Source organism: Bombus vosnesenskii, unplaced genomic scaffold (assembly GCF_011952255.1).
Source record: "Bombus vosnesenskii isolate JDL3184/JDL3185 unplaced genomic scaffold, Bvos_JDL3184-5_v1.1 scf7180000013340, whole genome shotgun sequence".
In the NCBI taxonomy this organism is placed as follows: domain Eukaryota; kingdom Metazoa; phylum Arthropoda; class Insecta; order Hymenoptera; family Apidae; genus Bombus; species Bombus vosnesenskii.
In genome coordinates this window covers 1,492,435-1,508,690 of record NW_022882977.1, presented here as the reverse complement: position 1 = coordinate 1,508,690, position 16,256 = coordinate 1,492,435, and the positions used below count along the sequence as shown (strand labels likewise).

The window sequence follows — 16,256 nt, the reverse complement described above, 5'->3', positions numbered from 1 at the left end:
ATATAAGAGATCCTTACTTTGTTCCGTATAACTTTGCCAATAGAATCTACAAGTGAAAATAAGTAAGAATATCATATAAACATACGCTCAAAAATGCTTTGTTATACAATTATGACAAAAATTCGAAATAACAATTGACGATATATACCTACGTTAGTTCCATTTCAAAGTGTCGTCCATTCTTATAAATACAGCTTTGGCATTTGTCAGATATTGAATTTATTGCAAATTTCTCGTTGATTTCCTCGCATTTTATTGAGCATAATTCATTTATAAATTATAAATATTTTTGCATTAATTCCTCTTATATATTAACGACCTCAGGATTTACACAGCTTCTATAAACAGATCAGATAAATATTGCCAATCTGTTCTTATGCTATCGAACGAAAATCTATACGTTGTTATTTCGAATTTTTGTTATAATTTCTTAACAAATCATTTTCAAACTTATGTTTATATGATACTTTTTTTTAATTTCACTCGTAGAATCTGTTGGCAAAGTTATACGGAAAAGCGTAGGTACAACCTGTATAATAATATATCGTATAGTATAAAAATATAAATTTGTATAAAAATCTGCAGTCCAATTATTGTTCCATAAGGTTTAAACAAGTAATTCAACAGGTTTTTTTCATACTAGAAGTTGCAAGGTACAAACTGTTTATTAATATTAATGATTATACAAATACTCAGTCATTCAGAATTATACTCAGGAACATTACACATAAAATTATTCTCTCCACCTTGAACATAGTACATTTATACGCAACTGCACAAAAACATCTAGAACAAATTTTGCAAATTTATCCCAGTTTTTGTTAAAAATAAGTAGTTAATGACATGTATTATCGAACGATGCATTTTAATACGATCTTTAAGTTAGTGTTAATTAAAATGCTATGGATAAACGTATTTACCATCGCTAATAATGCGAATTATATGATACAAAATTATTTTGTAAAACTCAGCATACAATAAGGTACTAGAATATATGGAATAAAAGTTAAAGACAAAAATTGATAAGGATTGTCTTTATTATGAGCTCTTTAATTATTGTATAGTTTTCACTTTCTTTTCACCGCATTACAATTTTATAGGTGATAATTTGGTAGATGACAGTCGTCATTATTAACTATATATCGAATGGCATATTGCCCATAATATATTCCCGGTTTACGTACATCTTTTGCTACCAGTTATTAACACTAACTTTACCAGGCCCGTTCTAATAATCGGTTTCCAAATTTAATTTAAAATTGTACATTCATCGTTATTTCTTTTATTCACTTAACTTTATATAATTCTTATATTATCTGATTAATCAATTTCTCAATTTCTGTTAATATAAGAATTTACATAAAGTCAGATGAGCAAAAGAAATAACGAATGTACAATTTTTAATTAAATTTTGGAACCGATCATTTGACCGGATCTGGTAAGGTTAGTGTCAAGCAATCTCGAAAATGGAAATTGTATTCTATTATACTATTGTAAAAGAAGATTTATTAATGCAAAGTAACTATTTTCTTTCGGAAATTTAAATTTTAATTGAAATTTTAATTTTCTATATTTATTATCTTAAATTATATTGTAATGTAGTACATTACAATTTTCTATTTGTTATATTATTTGTAATTATGAATTTATATTGCTTACAATTGTATAAAATTCTTAATTTACGAACATGTTACATGTAATCAATTAAAATCCCCCGTGTAATATGTATTGAAGAATTCCTTTCACTGATAGAAAACCAGTTTCAGTGAAACCTTAACAAGTTGTGAAATACCGCTATTCATCGAGCACGTAATGCTTATGAATACGCAAGGAATATCTTCATGGAGGCAAGGAACAAGATTCATTAAAAAAAAAAGCACTATAATTTGTTCGTTTCATTTATTTTATAGTAAAAAGCAAATATCGTTAATAAATTCAATACCCTACACCTTCATCGCGTAATTTTTTTATTTATTTTTTATTATATCTCGCTTCTGAATTTATATCATCTATGTTTTTCATCATTTTTAAAATTCTATAAAAACTTTTCTTTTTTTTAACATCTTTTCTTATATACATATCTATTACCTTTGAACAGATATTTTTTTTTAAAGAACATAACTTGATGACATATTACAACCAATTCAATAAACTCAGAATAAAATTGCTAATTTGACTTAGAAACTGAACACAATTATTTCTAAGAAATAATCAGGATTTGTTCTTGACTACAAATTGGGTTGAATTACAGTTCATTTAAGAACTAGATAAGGCTGACAGATAAAAATACTTTATATTTAATGTGAAACAAGAAAATTATTGTTATTTTTTTGTTTATTCACTTTTTTTCTTATTAAATATAATTCTCTCAAAGTGGAATAACATTTATAAAAATAGAATTTTAAGATAAATAGTAACTATCAGTATATCTCATATAAAAACTTCCTAAAAAACTTTCTTCTTTTTAATTATATAATAACGATATCATATTTTAAATAATTCAATTTCGTGTACGCGTACACAATAACAATTGAGAACAGTGTATATTAAATTATATAACTTTAGATAGTGGAATGAGAGTGTGTATACTTTGATTAAGTATTCAGATTATAAATAAAATAAAAAAAGAATAGTAAAATAGCATACGTAATGCTCTGATTTCTGGAATTAGATTTACGTCGTCTTCGATATTGAAAGATTGTTTTCATTGACTTAATGCCCTTTATAGTTTAGATCGAAGAAGTTCAATCTTTTTGCCTGCACGCTTTTGTAACTCGATTAGTTTCATTGCCATTCCCATGTTACCTTGGATCTTAATTTTTCCTTGGAAAAATGCTTTTTGCGGATTCAATTTTCCGGAAATAAAATCGACAATGTCCATATCGCTAATCGTAATTATAACATCGGGTTTGGTTTTTCCATTATATTCTACTTTTCCTTTTCCTACTTTACTATCCACAACCCAAAAGCCTTCCGCGCCTCCTGGTCCGTTGATTACTTTAAATCCGAATACTCCGCGAACTTTTTCGACCAGATTTTCTTCATCCTCTTGCATTGCGATGTCTAATAATTTAAACAACGCACTTGCCTTGAACTGGTCCGAATCAGATGCACTTAAGTTACTCTTAGTTATATCAGGTTGATTGAAGCCCATACGATACAGAGCAACCACAACTACTCCACCTAAACCTATGTTATGTTGAAGAGCAAGTTTTGCATTTGGCACTTGTCGTTTGCCAGCTTCTCCTCGAAGTTGCCAACAAAGTTCAGCGCATTGTGCCAATCCTGTTGCTCCCAAAGGATGTCCCTTTGAGATCAAACCACCACTAGGATTTATTACATATTTCCCTCTGTATGTATTGTCTCCAGTATCAACTAACTTTCCACCATCACCTGGAGGACAAAGACCCAATGCTTCATATGTAATAAGTTCATTAGTAGAAAAGCAATCATGTAATTCTATAACATCCACATCTGATGGCTTGTAAGAAGATTGAGTGAACACCTTTTCAGCAGCACGTTTTGTCATATCATAGCTGTAAAGTAAACAAATATTACTTACCTCTCTTAATGTTGACAAATTGTCAAATACATGATATACATTGATGTTTCTTACCCAACAAGTTTAATAGAACTCCTCTCTGTGAATGTCGAAGCTAGATCTGAGACCATTTCCATTGCTACAATTTCTACTGCCTGAGACTCAAGTCTACGTTTACGAACAAAGTCTTCATTAGCCAGAACTACAGCTGCTGCACCATCGGATGTTGGACAACACTGAAGCTTGGTAAGAGGTCCAAATACATTTGGAGACTTCATTACCTCGTCCAATGTGTATCTTTCTTGGAACTGTGAGTATGGATTGTTTGTAGAATGTAAATGATTTTTACACGCAATTTTCGCAAAGTGCTCAACTTTGGTACCATATTTCCTCATATGTTCAAGTCCAGCATTTCCAAACAATTGGGCAGTGACTGGGCTTTCGTTTATACCTGGGAATAAAAATACAAATAAGTAATGAAAGAGAAAAAAAACTAATAATAGAACACAAATTCTTTACAAAAAGTAGCTCAAAAATAATTTGTGATGATTCACCAGCAATATGAACCATGAGTTCCACATGTTTGTCCAACGGATTGGTACGATCCATATATTTAGGCATTACAGAACCTGTTTCCATTTTTTCAAAACCAAGAGCCAACACACAATCACTAGAGCCACTTTCAATAAACTGTTTAGCCATCATTAAAGCAGTTGAGCCAGTGGCACAATTATTATTTACATTATATATAGGACAACCGGTAAAACCCATTTGATACAACGCTCGTTGACCACAAGCAGAATCACCATATACATATCCAACACATGCTGCTTTCACATTATCATAAGAAACTTTTGCATCTTGCAAAGCTTTTGTAACTGCTTCCTTCACCATGACCGGATAATCGAAATCTGTCCGTTTACCCGGTTTCTCGAATTTTGTCATACCGACACCAATAATATAAACCTTTGTCCTCTGTGACATTTTAAAGTTTTCTTAGAAGTAGAGTGGACTCTGGAATTTCAAGAAAAAATAATAAGTATACTTAGATGTTCTTTTCCTTGGACACAGCTGTTTAAAACGTTATTACTTATTAATAAATACTACGTACTGAACTTTATTCTTACTTATAGCTATCTAATAATACAAAAATGAAAATTGACAAAACTATTTTGTGAGTAGGTCAATTGCACTCAGCTGCTAAATGTTAAATGACCATAGATTCGTTAACACAGTGTTCGTCGCCAGTTGCCAGTTTAGTAATCGCCGTCGCCAGACATGACTAAGAAGTAGGGAGTATGGAGTAGGGAAATCGTCAATGTTTACGGGTGAAAAATGGACACTAAGAATAAGGGCCTCTCGTGGTCAACAGCTGTACTATCATCACGTCTCGTCTTTGGTGCTCTTGGTGGGAGAAACATGCTAATGCTAACAGCGAGAGAAAGTAGAAATGTGTGACCAGCGACCCTGACTCGTACCGTTGAGCAGTGAAGAGGAAATATGCGCACGACATAGGACAGTGGCGGAACAAATATATATGTACATACATATTGTTAGCTATGACATGTTACTAGGACGTTGATTGATATTTAGTATCAATTACATGCTTTTTATATAATTTTATTTTCTAGTTATTTAGTAAACTTAAAGAAACGTTACTTCCTTTGGGATTTCGGTGATTCTTGACTATATTGTAAAGCTCAACATTTTAAAAAACTTCTGTTTGTACATATAACCGGTGGTCGGTCTTAGTTTTCAAGATTTTGTAAAAAACCATTGGTATCGCTATAACGTATTTCTGCATATGATTGTGCGTTTGTGGCAACATATGCGTCAGTTGGTTGCCGGCCGCTGGCCGCTTATCTTTTGTTTATAAAAGAGGGTCAGACGAGTTTAAAGTCTCTATGCACAACACATATGCGATGCTGTAAGAAATATCTATTTAGATTATAGATAACAACGGGAACTGTTTCGAGTGATGAGTTTCATAAAGTAGCGGGAATAGTTGATATCCTTTTAAAGGGACAAATTCGTTTAAAGAGGCAAATTCGTGCTTACTAAGGATGTCTGGGTACGCGAGATTACGGCTTCGGGCGGCCTTGGAAAAAGTCGGATAGACACTTACATGCGACATACAGATGCTCGGAATGTTCGATACTTTCCACTTTAACTTTACATTTACGCTTTCTATCTTTACGTCGTAAAGTTTTCGACGCTTAATTATTTACACTTTAATTAGGAACAGAAAGTACGTTTTAACGTATTTTTTAATTTTTAAATATGTTTGTTTTAAATTTGCAAATTGGGCATTGTTTATATCATTTAATTAACCTCCTTTGGTTCGACAAAACGAAACCGTGTTCCTCTTTTTAAATTGCGCTTTTTGCTATAAATTGCTTCATTATATTCAGAAATTATCGAAATTGGTTGAGGACCATCTTTAAAATAGATAGTTGACAAAAAATCTATCTACACTGTCAGACATAAGTATTAGTATATCTACTTGTCATATTTATTAGATAATTCTAACAAATTTTACTTTATTTAGTCTTCATTACAAGCCATGTATAATGCAAATGGAATAATAAATTTATAATAAAATAACTAGAAAATAAAAGCAATAAAAGACATGTGATTTATATTACAACAACAGTCAGTATCCTAGTACTCATTGCTGGTAGTATATCTGTACATATATATATGTTTGCTCTGGCAGTGCTATGTGCCGTGCGCACATTCCTCCTCCAGTACTCACCGATACAAGCTAGAGTCACGATCATACATTTCTCCTCTTGTCGAGCATTCGCTCGTTTCTCCCGTTTCCCGAATACGAAATCGGCGAACAGTGCAACCGTTGACCACGAGAGGCCCTTATTCCTAATGTCAATTTTTTGACAGATTTTTTTAACATTGTTCTCGAGATCTCTCTATTCATCTCTATTTGCCGTACTTCTGACCTTCTATTGCGAAATAGATAGAATTCTATTGCGATTCTAATGCGAAAATTCTGACCGATAGACGTGCTTGTTATTATGATTGTATTGGGTTCATCAGAAATAACCAATCAAATTTGCGTTCGTTTCAGGAAACTTCTTTCCATCTCTACATTTACTTAATACTAACTTAAGTTACAATCTTTCTACTCGAGATGTCGCTTCCTAAGTATCATTAAATTTGGTTTTCTATAGATACAATAATTAATTTTCTAAATAAAGTTTGTAATTAAACTGGGATATAAATTATTAACCTAACTAATGGTAAATTTGCAGTAAAAGTAATACTACGGCAGTTAGCGTTTAATCGATTCAGGTTTAAAAAAGATGTTACGTAAATTTGTTTTATTTACATAACATGTTTAATTTACATAACATAATTTACATTTTTAGACATTATTGTTAAACGAATTAAGCATTAATCCTTATACGACTTGTAATATCTATAGTTTACGTTTTGTTTAATTAGTAATAAAATTATTCTTAATTAATTATTATTATTCTTAAATTAGAGGTCTTCTTAAATCATAAAAATACGATATGAAAAGAGATTATTTATGATTGATCTGTTACTAGTAAAGAGGAAATTTCCTCTCTATTATTAGCCCTGAGAGAACCAAAGTCCGAACTGTTACCTGGAAAACGTTATCATAGATTTCTTTTGTGGTATTATTTAATATAGAGATCAATTAAGAAGTTTGAAAGCGAAATGTAGTGTATCCTGTGAAAAAATACTGTTTTTGAATTTTGTCTCCAGCTAACTAATTTGTGTTTATAAATGTCAATTATGATTTGATATAATTATAAATAATTGTAAGAGTTTCAATAATTAATGTATTATTTTAGAGAAATTTAATTGTTTTCACGATTTAAGAATAATAAATAAAACAATTGTCATGGACATCGAGGACAACATTTTTAACATTTTATAAATTATTAATGTCAATATTAAGACCTTAATGCATTATTTTAAATTATACTTACAAATTAAGTTATACAAATCCTAATTTAGATTGTTTATAAACATAGAAGTACACAGTGATGACTATATGTATAAATTGAGCAAACTAGCCAAGTTACTTATAAATGCATTATTAACTAATTATTCAAAACTAATATTCTCGAAAACAAATTTGTCTAAAACATCCTGCGTTTTTAATTTATTTTTATACTGGAATCAGCTTCTTCCTGACTGTGTATCGATTACAAAATTAAATTATTAAACATGATTTTCTTCTGTATTATCAATATGCGTATTCATATCATTATTTGATTATCAAAGACATTAAAAAATTCTCGGTATATTCCGGATTTTGTCAAATACTGTAATGCAATACGATTTTTGTATATGTTATAATATTTACTAATATTTAGCTCTTATATGACAGAAAGAAAATGTTGACATTGCTCATAATTAGACTATGGATTTTTATGCATTTGTACAAAATTTCAAATATGTATGCACATAATATGCAAAAATATATGAAATGTCTAAAGTAGAGTGGATCTATAATAATTTCCTATATTTTGTTAATAGGTAAAACGAGTCACTGCGATTTATAAGTTCTACATTAATTGTATTGATAAAAATATAGAATAAAAAATAACAATATGAAGAATAAAAATCCACAATTGATTCATAATTCTACACGTGAAAACTATTCAAGAAACATTAGATATAATCAAAACATGTTTATATCTCAGAAAAGACAGTCCTTGGATCTATGTTTACATGACTTTTTTTCATTCTCAGGAAGGATAAACGATGTTACTAAAGCTTACTTATTTCAGTGTTACCCTGTATACTGGAAAATCGCGCCGGCCATTGCGCGCTCGTGTTTTGGTTCTAAAAAGATGGCGGACTCTTGTTTTCAAGATCGGTCACATAGAAATACGATAGTTTTCAGATACCCAGCGAAAGTTGACATATTACGTGTACAATAATACCGAGTGGATGAAATTATCGTTGCTACGGATTTACTGGTGGGATCGAAGAAGTTTCATTGAGGTTCGTAAGCGACGTGAAAGCGGTGTCTTTAGCGTGCATATTAGACGAACTCCGAAGCGAAGTGATTTTCAGAAATTTCGGTTGTTTTCTGTGCGAAACAGAGTTCGACGAATTGGAAAACGTTATCGGGATAAAAAGGATAAGATGGTTTGATCCGAATGAACGTTCACGAGGTTTAATAACCCGACGATCGACATAGTAGCGATACTTACTTGGTTAGGTTGATTGTCTAGGTATATAGACATACCTATGATAGCAGAACAAAGTTCCACGTGTTCCTCTCGGTGGTTCACGTTAAAACGTGACGTTGAATTAACCTTGTAAACATCACGTTAAATGTGTTATTCCAAACTATAATGGCGTCAAGTGATTTTGATGTGGAGCTCTTCGAACGAAGGCTTCACACATTGAAAGATTCGCAGGAGTCAATACAAGGTCTTTCTGCTTGGTGTTTGGAGAGGAGACAGCACCATAAGAAGATTGTCGCTACCTGGTTGCAAGTTCTTAAGAAGGGTAAGTTTATATTTTTTGTTCAATATGAAATCATTGCTGTATTTAGTTCTAAGTTTTATTTTTCTTTGTTTATGTTTTAAGATTTAGATTATTTGTGTTATTGGTATTGGGAAATAGAGTGATCTTAAAGGGTTTTATTAAGAATGTAAACTGTAATTGATGAGATATTTAATTTTTTATAGTAAAATATTAAAAATTTATGTATTATGTTATTCTAATATTTGATTCCATTATTGTCATTAGAAATATACATGCTGTTATATAAATTTTTATTTGTAATTATTTAGTTTAATACATTTTGAGGTAGTTCTTGAGTTATATCAATTTTTTTTATTGATTTGTAACTTGTAAGATAACAGTGACATTTTCTTAAATGACAGTAAAAGTTGAGCACCGCCTTACACTTTTTTATCTGGCAAATGATGTTATACAATACTCCAAGAGAAAAAATTTTGAATTTGTGGAATCCTGGGGCACAACTTTGCAACGAGCAACGACCATGGTTAGAGATGAGAAAGTGAAACATCGTATATTAAGGATTTTTAAAATTTGGGATCAGAGACAAGTGTATGATGAAGAATTCCTGGCAGACCTATCCGGATTAATTTCAGCAGCTCCAAAAAAGAAATTAGAACCCCAGCCAACAGTACCTCCAGAAGAATTTCAAGCTGCTTTACTCATTTCTACTATGAGATCATGTGCTACACTGGAACAAGCAACTGATGCTCGATTAAGAGATTTACGTGACAGCAATATAGATATAGAGAATGCAGAAGAATTATGTGCTTCTTTGAAAGATAGGAGAAGGGTTGAAGATGCAGAAAAGGAAGTGGATTTGGCAGTTAGAAATGTTGAAAATTATGTACGTGCATTGGAGGCAGAAATTAGAGAAAGAACTCAAGTACTTGAGCTGTTAGAACAGGCTGATCAATTTTATGAAACTCAAAGAGGTGAAGTGAAAATAGTTACTAATGTAAGTACATTAAAAAAAATCAGTGTACTATCCATAATACTCATTAATGTTTCTTAACATTCTTAAAATTCTTTATCAATAGGCATACAGAAATTTTGGTAGTCGTGTAAAAAATTTGAAGAAAAAATTGGATGAGCTTTTGCCAACATTAGTTTCACCAATTCCATCACCAGACATAAATGCTCCATCTCCAAGTCCTGATAGTGATATAGAACTTCCAGGAGAAGAAAATCAATCTCAAAATCAGTTAGGAGTTATAGATGTAGCACCACCATCTATGTATGGTTCATATTCTCATGAATATGATCCAGTACCTGTACCAGCTCCAGAAATGGGCCAAGGCAATGATTCCGGTGATTTTACTAATAATTTTTCATCTTTTATGGGAGGAAATGTGGATTTTGGTAATATGGTAAGACACTAAAGTTAGAAGACCATATTAATTTCAATGAATATTATTGTAAATCATTCGTTTTTTATATTAAAGCGAAACATATTTAATGAAAGATCGTTAACTCCTACTGGAATGTCACAGCAATATAACGAATCATTGGAGGTATATATTTAATCAAAATAAACATTTATTATCTGATAAAACATAATAAAGATATTATGCATATTTTACTAGGCTAAACCAATAGAAGTAATCAACATGAGGCCCTCCAAAAATGAAAGTAATAGTGCAGATTTTAATATCTCTAGTTTTTTAAAGACTGTTCTTCCTTCCTCTGATGGATCTCAAGATCCTGGTGGTATTCCTGGTCTTGGTTTAGATATTCCAGAATCACGAGTAGAATCTCCACAGCGTTCAAATTATAGACACTCACCTATACTAGGGCAGCATTCAGTAACCCCTGTGATCTCAAGAATTATGGGAAATCAAAACACACCTATTGGTGTGAATAATTGTCCTATAACCCACAGTACTCCATTACCTGTTCGAAACTTATCCGGCGAGTCGCATACTCCTTCACCGTATTCCAGTCAAAACAGCCAGAGTAATATTACTGTACCTTTTGATGCCCCAACTAATAATAATACTGTTAATCCTTTACCACCTCCACCATTACCTCCACCAATTTTTCTCGACGATGAAAACTGTTATAATAAGTTACCACCTAAGTTTCCAACATGGACACCTACGAGTGAAACTATGAAGGAACCAGCCAAATGGGAGGAAAAGGGTATGAATTTATTTTGCAATATAACATATAAAAATTTTGATATCAGCTCTATAAGTTTATAACATAGCAGGTTCCGTAATATTTCCAGGAAAAAATAGCATGAATCCAACTTGGCCTGGTGAATGCGATGAAAAAGCAAAAACTTGGATAGATGGTGATATGGATAGATGGGATCCTAGTAACGAAACTACGTGGACTAACGCTGTTAGAGGGAAAAATGAAATCTTATCTGAAACACCAGAGTCACCACCCATGTATGAGAAAGCTGGATTTACAGATCCAGTTGAATACGATGACTCTCAACCACAAGAATCTCTTTTAAGTACTGCTGGAGATGTAGATCATAGGTGAAGAATTTAATAACAATTCAAAAAGAATCACTTCATATATGTGTACTCATCAGGGAATTTTGAGCAAAAACATATTTAATTTATTATTTTTCAGAGTAATACCTATCCCGATAACGGTAGAGAATCAATTACCATATCGTTTGATGAAAGCAGCGGATGTTGATCATCGAAACTTGATTAGTTTAACAGGAAGTCCGGCGAATCATAATGTCAACGACAATTCTATGAATGCGTTAGCTAACAGTAACAACTTGTGGTCCACAGGCGATCAAGATTACCGGTAAGATACTGAAACTCGCTCAATTACTAGAATTTTGTAGGATTGCCATAGCAGTTTTAATTTTCATCGTAACAACTTTAATGCTTTGTAATACGGAATCAGGCAACACATGCAACCAGGCGATATTGTGGAAAGCGTCGACATGGAAATGTCGGACGACGAGACTGACAGTAAGCCAAAGGGAAGGGTTTTAGTTGACGTTCGATCACAAGACAGGGATATGAGAGTCGGTAATCAATCAGCGACTTCACAGCACATGGACATGGACATGCGAATGATTCCGCTTCCCGCGGGTCAAATGCCAGGATCTCACGGACAAATAATGCAAGACGTGCACATGATGCATTCAGGGCCACTTCCGCCCCCACCTCCGCCACCGCAGTTTCATCCAGGCCAACCATCATTTCATCAAGATCAAACAGATTTTCGACACAATCCCGCAGAATTTCATCCAGCTCAATCAAATTTTCATCAAAACAGGCCACCGCCAAATTTCATCCAAAACCAGCAGGATTTTCCACAAGAATTCCATCAAATGCACCAAACTCAGTCAGAATTTTCAAAGCAAGAGTTTGAGTATCGTGAAAATCACGCATTACGACCTAATCAGGAGTTCCTTGGTGAGCCACAAATGCGTGGCAGGTACTCTCAATCAACGGAGCATCAGCATAGAGATATCGGTTTTCATCGGAACGACCGAGGAGGTCGAGGTGGTCGTGGTTTTCCAAGGAACCGACGAGACAGATACTCGGATGATCACAAACAAAGGAACCTTCAAAACAGTCGCAAATCCCGATCGCAAGAGCAACATCAGAGGTCGTCCCCAGAAATCCTACCAAACAGTCGCCCTTTACTGGTACCAGCACCAGACACTGTTGTCATTCTCGACGAAGATGGTATGCCCATAGGACTGTCCAACGAAAACAAAGCGCCAACGAATGAAGAGCATCTTCCAGATACCGAACAAGAAGAAAACTGTCAAGATCGTAGATTACCACACGGCACACCAAACTCACGGAGCCTCGACCAGCAATCTGTATACTCAAGTGGTTCGAATCTTCACGAACACGAGTCTGAACCTTCAATTATGGAGACGGACGAACAACAAGCAATGAACCAAGTGACTGTTGTACCCGTGATAACGGAGCCTAAAGACTCGCAGCACAATCAATATGTTCCTGTCTCAGAATATGAAGAACACATCGAACCAGAAGCTATAATCTCAGAGAAGACCTGTGACAGTAGCGAATCTATTGAAAATACGGGTCAAGAAATGAATCTGCCCGAGCAGTCGCAACAGCAACACATACCAGATCAAGTAGACGATCTTGGAAATTCAACACCAAGCAACGAATTGAAGAGACCGTCGACGAATGGTAGCTTTGACGAGAACGATGTTAGCTGTAGTAAACAGAGGATCGTGTCGAACGGGCCGCAGACACCGACAGAGTCTGACGCCGGTTTGAACGGGCCGATACCACAGGTCTCGGCGGAATCACATCAAGGAATGTACGACTTCGACGGTCCCGTTGGGCCGAACTTTCGACCGCGTCTCGGTGGTCCGGTTCCATTTCCTCCTTGGAGGGGTGGTCCACCTCGTGGTAGGGGTTTCAGGGGTGGTCCAAGAGCTCCTTGGATGGACAGGGGACCTCGTGGACCTGTGATCGGTAACTTCATGCCGAGGGGACTGAAACGCGGTGGACAATTTAGGGGTAACGGCTTCAGAGGTCGGGGACGTGGTAACAATTGGTAGAAAGTGCATGAATTCTCTCTATTAAGAAGGATAAAAGAGAAAACAAGAAGGAAAGAAACTTTTGCTGCAGTTTTTACCAAGGGAGGAACATACACTGTTTTTGAAAAATAAGAAAGAACAATCGTTTTTTTTGTATTCTGTACATACGTATTAATTACTGCGTGAAAAAAAGAAATCCACTGTGGAATCGTCACATAGGGAGACCGTTGTGTGCATCTCTGGACATATAGACGGGGGAATGGGGTTAAGAGTTGGTGTGATCCTAGATGAGGTGATTTTCCTTGTCGGAGATTCACACTTCTTTGTGCGATTAATTCGCCTATATATATATATAAATAAAACTACATAGATAATATAGATATAAAGGATGTACACGTACATATAAACGCATTCTCTCTCTATCTCTTTTTCTTGCTCCGTCTCTTCATGCTCATTGAAGAAACTTGATTCGATTCTCAGATACTTGTACACGCGTTTATTACAAAGTACTAGATGTATTATCGAAGCGGGACCATCAACCTTACTTTGATACAACCTTGTCGTTAGCACTTCCAATCAGTGCCGATACAAATATTGATGGAACAAGGGACATTATACAATAATGTGCGTGCGTATCGTCGACGGTTCTCGCTTCGGTAATGGTCGATATTTTACCTCTTAGGATTTCATGTAAGACAAAAGAAACTTCTGTTTTACGTACATATGTGTTATTACAAGTACAAGCAAGGTGAAAAAAGAAAGAATATTTATATGTCAGGTGGTTTGACCTGTGAAAATGATTTTGCTTTAGCGTTGATCCTTTTAGCCTGTAAAGGTGAATGTTACGTGTCGAAACGAGAAAAGCAAAAAAGGAAGAAAAGGAGAGCAGCTCTAGGCCTTTAGAATTCGTTTCACGGATCGCTTCTCTTTATTCACTTGCCTATTAACCAGAAATAAAACGCTAATTGCCTGTTTTTCTCCGCCTGTCCACATTTCTAATCATTTCATCGAGGCTCGTTTATAAACAGGCATGTCAAATGAATCTTCAAAGTGTATTAATAAAAATGCAATGTTTATGTTCTGGTCCACTTCGTACATTTCCCCCACTTTTTCACGAGTAATATACATAATACATAATAACATGTGTTCATTTCGTTTTTTTTTTTTTGCGAGGAGAGCTCGAATCTGAATGAAAGAAAAAAACGGAAACGAATGTTATATTGTCAAGACGAAAGCGCGATATGCAATAGATATAAGAGCAGGTCGTTATTGAATATATTACAATCCAATATCTTGCAATCATTTTTATTTTGTTCTTGTTTTTCCTATTGCGAAGGAACAAACACCATTGCACGAAAAAAAGAGAAAAGAAAAAAGAAATGTGACGAACGAGTTCCGTTGACGATGGTTCGTTTGCCTGACCAACCCGTTTTCTTTTCATTCCGTTTCTTCTTTTTTCATCCACTGTGTTCAATGTTCTCGAGCGTTTCTCATCTGTGACAAAAAAGAAGATAGATATGTCGATGGAGTTTTTTTTTTTTTTTATAAAGAATTGTAGAACCATGTGTGTGTATATATAAATATGTATATATATACGTGCATACATATACGTATTTACATACATATATTGTGATTTTGTAAAAACATCAGTAGTTTCTTTATTAGCTAACTTAAAGTTTCTTTTTATGTATCTTGATTATTCGTTTTACGAATCTCATCGCTCGATTGTGGACGTTTTCGTGTTTATATGTTTATGGATGCAAAAGTGTACGAAATGTGTAAAAATATATAAAATATCCAAAATAAGGTATTTGTTACAATATTTAGCGAGCGGAACAAATTTAGTTACAACGTTTAATGAATGAAAGAATTTTGAATAATTTGCTACTCATCGCAGAACAGAATTTTTGTGAAAAAATGATATTTTGAAACTCGGGTAGCAAGCAAACGAATCATTGTCTTGAATAAAAACGCAAAATACATGTAGATATCGATAGCGAAATGCACAGGAATTAAGTGTAGCAAGATAAATCCTTGGAAAACTAATTGACTGTTTAATAAAACATTGCAATTTACCGAGGACCTTGCCAGCACTCGACAAAACCGTACTCCTGTTTAACATACATTGTATTTTTTTCGTACCTATTTGTTTAAAGCATTCCGTGATAAAGAAGAAAGAGAAATGTTTTATTTTCTCTACTTATAATGGAAGATAGTAGAGGAACTAAAGCGCGACTTTCCATTGCTTTCCTTTAAAGATTCGTAAGTTCGAACGCGACATTGTGATTTTATGTAGATCCATAGTTCTTTCACTCTTTTCTCCGTTTGATCAATTTTTTCTTTTATTTTCTATTATCCTTATTTTAATCAATTCACATATATTAAACGTTTTTGTTTTATCCTTTTCTTTTAACAGATCCAAGGTACTTACAGACTTATAGATCATTTTATTTCATGTCTTTAGAAGCAATTTTCTTTTCCTTCTATTTTTCACTTTTTATTTTAAAAACTCATGGACGAAGGTATATGAATTATTATTTATAGATTACAAAAATGTATCTTTTTTTATTACGACTCATGTTATTTGACTATCTGAAATTTCTATGGATCTACCTCGATTCGCCTACTATCACAGAAAATCGATTTTTGGTTCCTCCTTAAGTTACCTGTGTTTTACAATTC

At 33.7% G+C, this 16,256-nt stretch overlaps 2 protein-coding genes and 1 long non-coding RNA gene across 6 annotated transcripts; 2 read left to right on the top strand and 1 right to left on the bottom strand.

The window, feature by feature from the left end:
- Nucleotides 1-2,486: 2,486 nt before the first annotated feature.
- On the bottom strand, nucleotides 2,487-4,838 carry LOC117236065 (non-specific lipid-transfer protein). 3 transcript variants are annotated; one of them, XM_033498690.1, is made up of 4 exons: nucleotides 4,677-4,838; nucleotides 4,096-4,557; nucleotides 3,617-3,992; nucleotides 2,487-3,536 (listed from the first exon to the last, which is right to left on the bottom strand). In XM_033498690.1, exons 2-4 carry the CDS (start codon nucleotides 4,523-4,525, stop codon nucleotides 2,723-2,725), a joined length of 1,620 nt encoding a protein of 539 aa, XP_033354581.1. In that variant the 5' UTR covers nucleotides 4,526-4,557; nucleotides 4,677-4,838; the 3' UTR covers nucleotides 2,487-2,722. The 3 variants fall into 3 exon arrangements, with proteins under 3 accessions (XP_033354581.1, XP_033354580.1, XP_033354582.1); XM_033498689.1 differs by having other exon boundaries at nucleotides 4,096-4,555; nucleotides 4,673-4,803; XM_033498691.1 differs by having other exon boundaries at nucleotides 4,096-4,555; nucleotides 4,653-4,792.
- LOC117236067 lies at nucleotides 4,578-4,753 on the top strand. The gene is made up of 2 exons (XR_004493777.1): nucleotides 4,578-4,614; nucleotides 4,675-4,753. It is a non-coding gene; the product is annotated as an uncharacterized LOC117236067 (long non-coding RNA).
- Nucleotides 4,839-8,324: 3,486 nt separating the features above from the next.
- On the top strand, nucleotides 8,325-14,832 carry LOC117236064. Of its 2 annotated transcripts, none has more exons than XM_033498688.1 (8): nucleotides 8,325-9,055; nucleotides 9,436-10,028; nucleotides 10,111-10,440; nucleotides 10,516-10,584; nucleotides 10,657-11,212; nucleotides 11,301-11,559; nucleotides 11,657-11,842; nucleotides 11,945-14,832. In XM_033498688.1, the coding sequence occupies exons 1-8, from the start codon at nucleotides 8,899-8,901 to the stop codon at nucleotides 13,593-13,595; spliced, it is 3,801 nt and encodes a 1,266-aa protein (XP_033354579.1). In that variant the 5' UTR covers nucleotides 8,325-8,898; the 3' UTR covers nucleotides 13,596-14,832. The 2 variants fall into 2 exon arrangements, with proteins under 2 accessions (XP_033354579.1, XP_033354578.1); XM_033498687.1 differs by having other exon boundaries at nucleotides 11,283-11,559.
- The last annotated feature ends 1,424 nt before the right edge of the window (nucleotides 14,833-16,256 follow it).